A 13480-nucleotide genomic window follows, 5' to 3' on the forward strand; every position below is an offset into this window, starting at 1 on the left:
GTCATAAGGATCAAAATGTCTCCAGCCATTGCCTAATGTCCTCTGAGGGCAAAATCACCCAGTTAAGAACCACTGCCTAAACTTTGTTGTCCCCTGAACCAAGGCTAATAAGACCAGAATATATATTGTCCTGTATCTTTCTGTTTTCATCCTCTTTTTCATAGGGTAAACATGAGGCATTAAGTGTGAAGATTAAAATCCTTACCCAGTAGGGACTGGGGCATTACTGAAAGTCACAACAGAGCAAAGGGAGGCAGTGCCTATGAATGAAGTCTCCATCACAAATCCAAGAAGGCATTAACACTTGAGCTAAGGCCAACACATTCACTATTTAGAGCCAGGGGAGATTTTAGGTGCTGCAAACTCAGAATAAGAGTGAAATATCCGAAGAGTCAAAATGTGTGAATGTCTTTTAATTGGGTTGTTTAAACTATTTACATTTAATATGAATACTGTTATGGCTGAGTTTAAATCTAGCATCCTGTTACCTGTTTTCTATTTGTTCCTTGTATTTTATTTCCTTTTTCTTCTTTTCTATTTTTGGATTGGGTATTTTTTATAACTCCATTTTATCCCTTTTTTTGACTTATTAGTTATAACTCTTTGTGGTATTAACTTAGGGATTGCTTTAGGCTTTACAGTATACAACTCTAACTTATCACAGTCTGCCTTCAAGTGATACCGTAACAGTTCACACATGTATAGTATGAGAATCCTTCAACAATGTACTTCCATTTCTCCCCTCTTGGCCTTAGTGCTGTTGTCACACATTTTACTTCTACACATGTTGTAAGTCTTATACACTGTTGATATTTTTGAACAGTCAATTATCTTTTGAAGAGATTTTTTAAATAGGGCAAAAATCTTTTATATCTACCCAAATAGTTATGATTTCCAGTGCTCGTCTTTATTTGAGTAGATCCAGAATTCCATCTGGTACCATTTTCCTTCTGCCTAAAGCATTTCCTTTAACGTTTCTTATAATACAAGTCTCCTGGTGATGAAGACTTTGGTACATCTGAAATATTCTTTATTTTGCCTTCATTTTTTTTTTGAATTTTTGAATTTTATTTTATTTATTTTTTATACAGCAGGTTCTTATTAGTTATCTAATTTATGCCTTCATTTTTGAAAAGTATTTCCTCTTGGTATAGAATCCCACATTAACAGTTTTCTTTTCTTTTATTAAAGATGTTGCTCCATTTTCTTCTAGCTTATACTGTTTCCAGTGAGGAATCTGTGGTATTTCTTATCTTTGTTCCTCAATATGTAATGTGTCTTTTTATCTCTAGCTGTTTTTAAGATTTTTTTCTTTACTACTGGCTTTAAGCAATTTGATTATGGTGTGGCTTGGTATAATTTTCTTCATGTTTCTTACGTTTAGGGTTCATTGATCTTCTTGGATCTGCAGGTTTATAGTTTTCATCAAATTTGGAAATTTGGGGAACATTATTTCCTCAAATGTTTTATCTGCCTTGCCTCCCTGCAGGACTCCAGTTACACATCCCTGAATTAGGCCACTTGAAGTTATCTCACAGTTCACTGATGCTTTGTTTATTTTTTTAGAGTTTTTTTTTATTTCACTTTAGTTAGTTTCTAGTTTTGTGTCTTCAAGTTCACTAATCTTTCCTTCTGCAATGTGTAAATCCGCCATCAATTTCATTCAGTATTATTTTCATCCTGAAAATTATATTTTTTTCCTCTAGAAGTTCAGTTTGGGTCTTTAAAAAAATCTCTTTCACCTCTTTATTTAGTATGTTCAATCTTTACTCTCACTTTTTGAACATGGAATACAGTTATAACTGTTTTAATGTCCTTGTTTACTAATTCTATCACCTGTGTCATTTCTGGGTAGGCTTCCATTGATTGAAAATTTTCTTTCATTATGGGCCCTATTTCCCTGCTTGTTTGCATGCCAAGTAATTTCTTATTGGATGCCCAGCATTGTGAAGATTACCTTTTTGGGTGCAGAATATTTTTGTATTCCTATAAATATTCTTGAACTTTTTTTCTGGGACACTGTAAAGTTATTTGGAAACAGTTTCAGTCTTATTGGTCTTACATTTAAGCTTTGATACGTGGGACTAGAGAATCCTGTAGGCTATGGCTAACTTTTCCCCACTACTCAGGCAAAGCCTTCTTAAGACTCCACCTCATGCCTTAAGAAGTATGAAGCTTTCCACCCTGCCTGATAGGAACAGGAACTATTCCCAGCTCTGTGTGCATTCCAGGGATTCTCTTCTGTCTGGAGCTCTATTTCTATGTATTTATTTCCTCTTCAGTACTTTTTTCTATAAATCCTAGCTGTCTAGACCTCCCTGAATTTTGAACTTTGTCTCCTCAACTCAGATCCACCAGACTCCAGTTGGGTATCCCCTCCTGGTGGTGTAGCCTGGAAATTCTCTCTAGACAGTACAGTGGGGCAAACACAGGGTTCACTTGTTTGTTTCTCCTCCTTCTAGAACCACTGTCTTGCATTATCTGTTGTGTAATACCTGAAAACTGTTGTTTAATATAATTTGTCCATTTTTTCTAGCTGTTCAGGGTAGGAAAATAAATCCAGTCCCTGTTATTTGATCATGGCTGGAAGTGGAAGTTCCTAAATCCTTTGACACAATCTCATTGGCCTTTGATAACTTCCTTGCTTTCTGGCCCAACAAGATACCCAGCTCATCTTGTACATTTCTACTTTAGGCCCAGAATCAGCCACTTCTCCTTTTTAGTGAGCAGTGGTATTTAGAGGACACATTCTGAGTACCACGAGTGTTCATTGCTTCTAAGGTTTTTTTTAGTGGACAGAGCTAAGAAATATATAATTTTTAAAGTCAGAAAAATTGGGGATTCACATTGGTATTTTCAATTCTGTCTCAAAGTTACTTTTAAAGATTTTTATTTCTTTGAATTTACACTCATATATCTTCTATCTTATGCTAAAAAATTTGGTTCCTAACAATGTTAACATAATTACTTATTTGTTTTTACATAAGTATGCACACAATTTCAATATAATAATACCAATATTATTACTAAGAATCAAGACCACTTAATGAATTTTAAGAGTTCTTTGCAGTTCATTTCATCCTTAGAATATCCCACCAAGAATGTACAGTCAAAACACTGCTCTAGTCAGTTGAATTAATTCTTCTTCTTGTATGGATTAGGACAGTAATATAATATACAGGTAGGTTCATTACCTTTTATCCTGAAGAATATTTTTATTGGGTATGGAATTCTAGGTTGATGATTAGTTTATGTCAGGACATTAACACTATTATTCTACTACTTTCTGTTGGTATGAGGAAGTCAGCTGTCAGTTTCTCTTTTGAAGACAATCTGTCTTCCCTGGGTGATTTTTTTTTTTTTTTCTACTCTTCCCTGGGTGATTTTAAGGTTTTCTTTTTGTCTTTGATCTTCTAGAAGGTGTGGATATATAGACAGATATATATTTTTTATAAATTTATTTATTTATTTTTGGCTGCGTTGGTTCTTCGTTGCTGCACACGGGCTTTCTTTAGTTGCAGCGAGCGGGAGCTACTCTTCGCTGCAGTGCGTGGGCTTCTCGTTGTGGTGGCTTTTCTTGTTGCAGAGCACAGGCTCTAGGCGCATGGGCTTCAGTAGTTGTGGCATGTGGGGTCAGTAGTTGGGGCACACGGGCTTAGTTGCTCGGCGGCATGTGGGATCTTCCCGGACCAGGGCTCGAACCCATATCCCCTGCATTGGCAGGCGGATTCTTAACCACTGTGTCACCAGGGAAGTCCCAAGGAGTGGATATCTTTTTATTTATCCTGCTTGATTGTTCAGCTTGAAATCTGTTTTAGTTGCTTCAGCCATTAACTCTTCAAATATAGTTTCTGCCCCATTTTTCTCTCTCTTCTCCTCTGGAACATGAATTAAATGTACATTAGAATGTCTCACTGTTTCCTCTCACTGTTTACCTCTTCTGTATTCTCCATCCTTTGTCTCACTTCGTTTTGTTTTGCTCAGTTTTTGCTATCCTTATATTTTAGTTCGTAAATTCAGTTATGCTGTGTCTAATTTGCTGTTAAACCTGCCTACTGAATTTCAATATTGGTTATTGTATATTTTGGTTCTACAATTTGTTTGGTTCTTTTTAAAATTATGTCACATTCAATAGTTTCAGTTCCCTGGCAAAATTTTTAAGCTTGCCTTCATTTTCATAAACATAGTAAGCATATTTTTTTATTTTTAAAATCAGTATCTGATATTAGCAATTATCTGGAGTCCCAGTGCATGTTGCTGTTGCTTTTGTTTTTGTTAGCTCTTGTTCACGCCTCCTTGTCTTCTCTTGTACCTGATTGTGTGTGTGTGTGTGTGTATGTTAATGTGTGCATGCACATGGGAGCTGGATGTTATATTTAAGTATCTGTTAAATAATCTGAAGCATAGATGCAGTTATCTTCCTCTAGCAAGAATTTCTGTTTGCTTCTACAAGGCATCTGGGAGAATTAGAAATTTAGAATCACCTTAAACCAATTTCAAAGTTTAAGATTTTCTGGCCTGCCTAAACCAACCCCCAAAATAAATGCACACCACTGAAGGATGGTTTATTTCAGGTTCACCTTACTCCTTAAAGTATAGCCTTTTACTTATCCCTGTCCAAAACAAGAGGTGTCTTTAACAGCACTCCCAAGCTCAGCAGGCCCTGAACTCTTTGGCCTTCTTCTCCTGCGTTGATTCAGAAGTTGTCTTAGTCTCTCAGCTACTTGCTCTAATTGGCAAATGACCCTAGGGCAAAAGAGCCCTCAGTGCTGGGCTCAGCTTTTTGTAATTCCTCTCTTTCCTAAATCACAGCCCAGAAATTCCTCCCTATTCACTAGCTGTTAGATACTTTTATGATGTCTTGGTATTTCATCCAGCCTTTGTCTTCATTAGGAGGGTTGGTCTAAATTACCTAGTTTGCCATTTTCAGAAACTGAAATCCCACCAGTTTTCATAGTTAGCTCTCTCTCTTTACTAAAACATCACCTCCCTGGAGTCTTCACTGACCATAATATTTAAAATGACATTCCCATCATTATCTCTTTACCCACATTATTTTATCTTCACTGCACTTATCACTACCTAACATCCATTTATTTATTAAATTTTCCCATGAAAATGTAAACTCCAAGAGGATAGAAAATTTGTCTTATTCCCTCTTGAGAATGGGATGAGGACGAAGAGAAACTTTCATATTTTATTTATACTCTTCCGTATGATCTAGATATTAAGAAAAAGCATGTTTTAAAATATGAAATGTCCACGCACAGTGTTTATCACTATCCTGGCTCCTTCTTCCTCCTTAAAGACGTCCTCAGCTGACATTTAACATACCAGGACCTTGGCCCTCTTCTGTTCTTGTTCTTTATACTCTATTACAACTTCCTTTACTCCTACAGCTTCAATCATATAATCATAATAATACTGAACATTTATCAAACACTTATATTATGTGTCAGGCAATATGCTGGGAGCTTCACATGGATTATTATATAGTTAACCCTAAAACAAACAAACCCCAAAAGAACAACAACAAGAGAAACCTTTGCAAGGGAAAATAAGTCTATGAGGTAGGTATTATTATCCCCATACTAAAGCTGAGGAAATAAAGGCTTAGGCTGGTTGAGTAAGTTGTGCAAAGTCACACAGCTAATTCATGGTGAATCTAGCATTTTTACTCCTGTGTCATGCTCTAGCCATAGCACTATACTATACTATAGTTACCTATGGAGAAAACTCTGAGGCTCTAAAATCTATTTCTCTAAATCTGACCACTTCCAAATTCCAGACCAAAATTTCTATATGGCTGCTTGCCATTTTTAAAGGATGCCCTGCAGGCACCATAAATGCAACTTTTGTAAAGCCAAACTAATCTTCTTCACTCCTCAGATCTTGTTGCCAGTATCATTATTCTGTTGGCCATCTATGGAAATCTTTTTTAACAGCTTTACTGAGATTTAATTTACACATCATACAAATCACCCATTTAAAGTGTACAATTAAATTGGTTTTAGTATATTCAAAAAGTTGTGCAACCATCACCACTATCAGTTTTAGGACATTTTTATCACTCCCAGGAGAATCATTCCCCATCTATTTTCTGTCTCTATAAATTTGCCTATTCTGGATATAGAGTTCTTGACATCAACTTTAGCCATTCTCTGCCCCTAATCTCTCCCTAGCCAAACAACAAACTGGTTACCTCATCATGTTGATTCCTTCCAGTGCTAAGTCTCTCCTTTCCATGCTCATCACACTTTTAATTCATGCACTTAATAGTTCTTGCCCAGCTCACTTACTTATTTAATTAGTGATTACTGACGTCTCTCTCCCACCTATCCTGTACAAGGCTGCTAGAGATTCCTAAAACATTTAATGGTTTCCCATTATATAGAGAATAAAGTTCACACTCCTTAGTGTGGCACTCAAGATCCACCATATTCAACCCCAAACTACTTTTCCAGCCTCATCTCTCCCTCTTGCACCATTCATTCCATGCTTCAGTCATACTGGATTATATGAAAACAGTGTGGCACTTGTCATATTTTATAGCTTAAAGTTTCTTGGAAAAATTCTCAAGCTTAGCTTTCATATTGGATTTTTGTTTTTATACAAATCGTACCAGCTTCTAGATACAGAGTTTATATGCTAGAGGCTTTTCTAGAATTGAAATATAAAAATCCATTTTCAAAGACAATGAATTTGAACATTTTGGTGGACTCTGTCATCAAAAGGATATGGAAGCTGAAGAAATCCTATTCAGCTGGTTGGAAAAGACGTTTGGGCAAGGACAGAGAGCAGCAGCTGGAGTCAGTATCAGCTCCCCCAACAAGCCCATTTTAGCCACATCATCAGGGATGAAGAGCATTACTGGATGTCCTAGCACAGGATGGATTCTGCTGCAGAGTAATTCAGTTGTACCAAATTTTGGTGTACTGTCAAAAAACAGGTAAGACAAATTTAGCTTTTTTCCCTCTTAAGAAGTTATTTTAAAGGGAATTCAAAATTCTTTTTATAACCTCTAGCATATGCATAACCATATCATCCACCACATAAATTTTGTTGGTATAAGTAACTTGTGTCCCACTCAGTGAATCACAGGGAATGGAAAAAGTAGACAAATTGGCATTTCAGGAATTATAGCATGGCTCCTGCTTTTGCTGCCACTAATGGCAGTTTTATATTCTCAAAAGTATATTCCCGCCACTAAAATTACTCTATGGTCCTGAGCAGAAGTTTCCAAGATCATTCAAAGATCAACATGGTGGGGGTGGGGGTCAGGGGTCCCTGAATCACAAATGGCCTAAAACTGGCCTCATGATACTTAGGTTTCTGCTTTTACACATGCTACACCTTCCCCTGAAGAAGTCTGAGGTTACTATTTGGTAGGAGTAATGAGAAAAAATTGGGACATCTTTCTCTTCTAGAAAGAATCTAGTGAAATTTGGTATTTGCTTACTTTCCAACAGCTCTTTTCTAAACAGAAAAGAAATGTTAATGAACCTTTCCCCCTTTCTCTAAACTAATCAGGTCACCCAGGGAAATATGTCCACAAACATTGGCTTAGAGGCTTAAACTCTTTCAGTCAATCTATGATAGCAAGGCTGTCTGCCTGTAGGGATTGTATGATGCTAGAAGATTACTAAATAAAGATGTGGGGTGGGGGTTTTGTGTCCTGCAGATATTAAAGAATAAAACAGTCTAATCTGAGAGGTAATTTTGGTCAAAAGTAAGAAAACAGACTGAAAAACCATAGGCAGTCTCTTCAAGCCTTAAGATCCTATGACTACCAGTGTTGATCCAGGGCATATAAGTGGAAGCAGAAACTATGGAATAAAGAATAGATTCGCTGGACTTAAACATAAGTTAGGCATTTTCTTGCTATAATTCATGTTCACTTTGGGTTCTGTGGTAACTGGATAGTACAGGAAGGCAAAGCACAGGGTTCTACTCCATTTATTTTCCACCTCCTCCATGGATTTCTTTGCAGTCTGAAAAAGGTAGAGGTGGGAAGAAAGATGATTTCTAAACCTATGCAAAATGCTAATACACAAGCAATAATATACAAAGAATTCGTTTGCAGTCATAGTATCTCTCTAGCCAAGAGTTCAAGCAATCTCTAAAGTCATTCCTCTCTTCTCATGTCTAAATGGGATTGGAGTTAGCAGGGTTTGTTTTGTTTCATTTACAGAAGAAATTAAGGCATGGAGAGGAGAAGGAACATGCATGTCCTCAGGTCAATTAGAATATATTCAAGGAGCCAGGAATAATCATCATTTTCAATACAGGTAGCTTAAAATTTCTACTTTCAATTTTCTTACAGAGAATCTGACACTTGGCACTAAGAATTGACAACTGAGGCCATTTTCAATTTCTGCCCACATTCATACTCATAGTAAGAGAGTAAAACATGGAGAGGGACAACAATGCTTTCCCCTTCACCTCACATAATGCTGATGGTTTACGACAAGCGCAATTCCATTTGACAGGTTCAAAGTAGGTTCATTCTCTGCCCTGCAAAGCAAAGAAAAGCTAAGCCATATCTCAAAGATTCTAAAACCAATCTCTGCCTCTTACAAATTTTGGCCCATGAGTACCAACCCCAGAAATTACTGAAATTTAGTAACCAATTAACCAAGGGGAAAATGTCTATTTTTAAGTTTTCTCATTCTAGTGAAAGGGAAAGTCATGAAAGGTTTAATCTACTTACTCGTTAAAAACTAATCTAGAGGGCTTCCCTGGTGGCACAGTGGTTGGGAGTCCTCCTGCCAATTCAGGAGACACGGGTTCAAGCCCTGGTCCAGGAAGATCCCACATGCCACGGAGCAACTAGGCCTGTGCGCCACAACTACTGAGCCTGAGCTCCAGAGCCCGCGAGCCACAACTACTGAGCTCATGTGCCACAACTACTGAAGCCCAGGCGCCTAGAGCCCGTGCTCCTCAACTAGAAAAGCCACTGCAATGAGAAGCCTGCACACCGCCACGAAGAGTAGCCCCCACTCGCCACAGCTAGAGAAAGCCTGCGTGCAGCAACAAAGACCCAACACAGCCAAAAGTAATATAAATAAATTTATTAAAAAAAGAACTAATCTACAATAAGCAAATGTGGGGGGCGGGGTCTCAGAAAATTAGTTTCAAAGTGACTTCGAGTCAAGAAATCAAACTGTGAACCCACTGGAAATAATAGAACAATAATGACTGAGAAAAATTGTAGAGCCACTGCATAAACTTAAGCCATGGATTAAGGACTTACCCAAAGATCTCCATGGAGAGGATTCCATTCACCTTTACACTAAAATTAAATCTAATCTGCAAAATAAATGGGGTGTGATATTTAACATGAACCAGAATAGGGATTAAAATTTTCCATACTCAATTCCTAAAGGAGAAGATATTCTTTGTATCACCTTTTTTTTCCATTGCACTTTCCCTAAACATACTTAACACTTGTCTGTGTTCAAATTCTGCATCTTAAATACATTGCGTTCTACATTACAATTCCAAGTAGTCACAAATTATGAGGAAATACTACCCTTTTGTCCTCTGCTGTTCTCCTAATGTATCTCTTCTCCCCTTCTTAAATGAATTATCAATTTTTCTCTCTATTGTTTCCATTGTTTTCATATATGGAATATTCCATGCTTTTTTCTCTGTTTTTTCTTCCCCTATCCCCATCTCTTATGTCCTCCTTCCAATTTACTTCACTGTTCTAATTATTTTATACCTTCAACCTCTATTTTTTTTTCTATATAATATAATGGGTAATAAGGAACTCTAGAGCCAGACTGCCTCATTTCAAATCCTGGCCCTGCAAGTGATTTAACCTCTGTACCATATTTCCTTGGCTATAAAATGGGAATGATGATAAAACCTACTTCACAAGGGGTGTTGGCAGGGTTGAATGAGTGAGTACGTGGAGAGCACTTGGAAGAATGACTGGCAAACAATTAAGTACTGAATCCTGCTTAAGACAGAAAAAGTAGGAAACATGCCAGAAAAAAAGGGGAAGTTATATAGCATACTTGTGTGCAACTTTATGAACATATCAAACTACAGGTAATAATAGAAATTTTAGCTTTCCAGAGTTCAAAGTATTTTATCAAAATTTCCTTAGTTGCTCTTATAGTCACTTTAGAAAAAAAGGAGATAATCAGCAAAGTTTATCATCCAGGTTTAAAAGAAAAATGAAGCGCAGAAGAGGGAAACGAGGTATCCAAAGTGATACAATAAAACAGTAAGGCAGTGAAAATAAGAACCCAAAAGAAAGTTCTCTCTATATCCAAGGGCTCTCAACTATGTCACATGACCAACATCAAGCCTGCCTTAGGGATACAGGAACCAAATCAATTCAATATTAAAACTTTTAATCACTGTAATTAAAAGAAAGAGGACCAATCAGATCCTTCCATGCCCTACAGAGTAGAGGTCTTTTAAAAACGTATGACTTAAACAAGAGAATCGTTATTGTGCAAAAGAACAGCTTACCTTGGGGAGCACAGTGATGACTTTGCGTAAAAAATTCTTTATAACCAGGCTATCTGTCATCAAAGTTCTGGGCTTTTCATGAGCCTGTAACAACATAACAAAAACATCCACTGCACATACACAAACCCAAGAGCACAAGTGAATTAAATTATGGTATTTCTTCTTATAAAAGTAACTACACCTCAGAAAGCTTTTCAGACATCCAAGGGGAAACATCTTTGGGTCTGAAAACTGAACACCAAAAGTAATCTAATAGCCATCACTTCTTGGGCTAAGGTACCTAATTTCATGGAACTTCAGGAGACGTGAACAAATACCAGAGTAAAACCCACAATCTCAAAACCACCTTTTGGAACAAATTTAAAAGTAATTTAGATTGGAGCTGAGAAGAGTAACTCTATCTTTACTATTCTAATGTGGGTCAATCTGTATTAAGAATCTGAGTGGAGTCAAAGGAACAGGCACTAAAAAGAACCTATTTTTAAACCTTAATCCATTCATCCAAACATTTGTATTTAAGGAAAAGCTGCAAAGCAGAAAGCTCAGAAGTCAGAAGACCTGTGTTCTAATACTGGCTCTATAAAAATTACTGCAGTAATCATGAAAAAAAATCACTTAACTTCTCCGGACCTTATTTCCTAATCTGCAAAACAGGCATAAAACTTAGCCTTTCAACCTCACAAAACTGTTTTAAAGACCAAAGAATAATCTGAAAATATATGTTAGACATGGTAACAATAATAGATACCACTTGATGAATGCCTACTATGTGGCAAGCAATGTGCAGGTGCTATATCTACAACAATCCTCAAGTCAGGTATTACAATCCCCTCTTTATAGATTAAAAAAAATGAGGCTCAGAATTCCCTTGAGGTCCAGGGGTTAGGACTCCGAGGTTTCACTGCCAAGGGCGCATGTTCAATCCCTGGCCGGGGAAATAAGATCCCTTCAGGCCCTGCAAGCCCTGCAGCGCGGCAAAAAAAAACAACCAAAAAATTAGGCTCAGAGAAGTTATGCAACTTGCCTAAGATGTTCAGTAATAGAGCCAGAATTTGACCCTAAGTCTATCTAACAACAATTGTCCATGCTCTTTCCAATATACCCTGATACCTCCATACAAATATAATAAGATTTATCACTTAATGAGGGCTTTCTCTATTCCAGGAGTGGTACTAAATATTTTACTTATATTACCTCATTTACCCCTCACAGAAACCATATTAGGTACATATAACCTACATTTTATGGATAAAAAAAATGAATTTCAAAGAGGTTAAACAACTTTGCCAAGGTGTGCCTGATCTGGCTCCAAAGCTTTAGTATTAACCACTTTCCTATACTATATTTAATATAGTGTCCCTAAAACCGAAGTTAAAATGCGTCTCCGAAAAAATGGAGAAGTCAATGAAGAAGAAATAGAGTCAGAAACCAGTAAGTTCTTTTTCTTTTCTTTTTTGAATAAATTTATTTATTTATATAATTTTTTATTTTTGGCTGCGTTGGGTCTTCACTGCTGCGCGCGGGCTTTCTCTAGTTGCAGCGAGCGGGGTCTCCTCTTCATTGTGGTGCGCGGGCTTCTTATTGCGGTGGCTTCTCTTGTTGAGGAGCACAGGCTCTAGGTGTGCAGGCTCAGTAGTTGTGCCGCACGGGCTTAGTTGCTCTGCAGCATGTGGGATCTTCCCAGATGAGGGCTCAAACCTGTGTTCCCTGCACTGGCAGGCGGATTCTTAACCACTGCACCAGCAGGGAAGTCCAACCAGTAAGTTCTTATTAATGGCTCAGAAAATACAGAGCCATGTACTAGGTGTATATTAAAGGAGAAAAAAGGTCCCAGACCCCAAAAATCTCATAACACAATAAAGAAGAAACATGTAAATATCTAATGAAGAATAAACTATTATAATACTCCTTATGGGCTTCCCTGGTGGCGCAGGGGTTGAGAGTCCGCCTGCCGATGCAGGGGACACGGGTTCGTGCCCCGGTCCGGGAGGATCCCACATGCCGCGGAGCGGCTGGGCCCGTGAGCCATGGCCGCTGAGCCTGCGCGTCCAGAGCCTGTGCTCCGCAATGGGAGAGGCCACAACAGTGAGAGGCCCGCATACCGCAATATAAATAAATATTTAAAAAATAAAAAGAAATATAATACTCTTTATAAGTACACTGAAAAAGAGATCAAGAACTGTGCAATGGCAGCCCCAGCTGACATCTGCCTGCAACTTTATGGGAGACCCTGAACCAAAATTTAGCACCCCAATTCCTGACCCACAGAAATTGTGAGACATAATAAATGATTACTGTCGTTTAAAAAAAAAAAAAAGAACTGTGCAATGGGTGGGGATAATTAGAAAAACTATTATAAAAATATTTGAAAGTATTAGAAAAGTGGATGGGGATTATTAAAAAATTCTGGAAACAAATCTAGGATTATTCACACATGTAAACAGCAGTAATTAAACAGTAATTGCAGCATACATCCCATAGTCACATCCTTCTTTTAAAATTTTTTATTATAAAATGTTCAAATAGTAGAAAAGCAATGGTCTCTTGAAAGCATTTCCTATACTTAACACTTCCAAAACAACTTCTTGGAACAGTTTCAAACTTTTGTAACTTTAGTGATTATAGGGTATATCACAGAAAGGGCTTAATTATATCTAGCAGTAAGGCAACCAAGTAAGTGAAAGTTCCTTGAGCAGCTACCAGAGAGGGTCTACAATTAGTAAGGATGGGAACTACCATTTACTGAACACCTGCTACATGCCAAGCAGTTTATATACAAGTAGGAAATACCCCCACTTTATGGATGAGGATAATGACTAAATAAGCGAATTAATTTGTCCAAGGTCACACATAGCTAATTAAGTGGCAGAACTGGGAGTCAAACCTAGATCTGACTCCAGAGCCCACATTTCACTATGAAATGCTGCCTCTCCAAGAATGTTCATTTTCTGTACACATAGCTATCTGAATCAGATACTACGTAATCTATCATTAT

General features: G+C 37.5%; 1 protein-coding gene across 1 annotated transcript in view; it reads right to left on the reverse strand.

Annotated features, from left to right (window-relative positions):
* Positions 1–13480, reverse strand: part of TOP6BL (TOP6B like initiator of meiotic double strand breaks) — an 89560-nt gene that overhangs the window by 31797 nt on the left and 44283 nt on the right. Inside the window, 4 exon segments of the mRNA XM_089914484.1 lie at positions 6740–6935; positions 8443–8514; positions 9254–9309; positions 10486–10569. Coding sequence (XP_089770610.1) covers positions 6740–6935; positions 8443–8514; positions 9254–9309; positions 10486–10569 — 408 coding nt within the window.

Source organism: Delphinapterus leucas, chromosome 7 (genome assembly GCF_059928025.1).
Source record: "Delphinapterus leucas isolate spDelLeu-1000000601 "Yukka" chromosome 7, BTC_Dleu_Yukka2, whole genome shotgun sequence".
Lineage (NCBI taxonomy): Eukaryota > Metazoa > Chordata > Mammalia > Artiodactyla > Monodontidae > Delphinapterus > Delphinapterus leucas.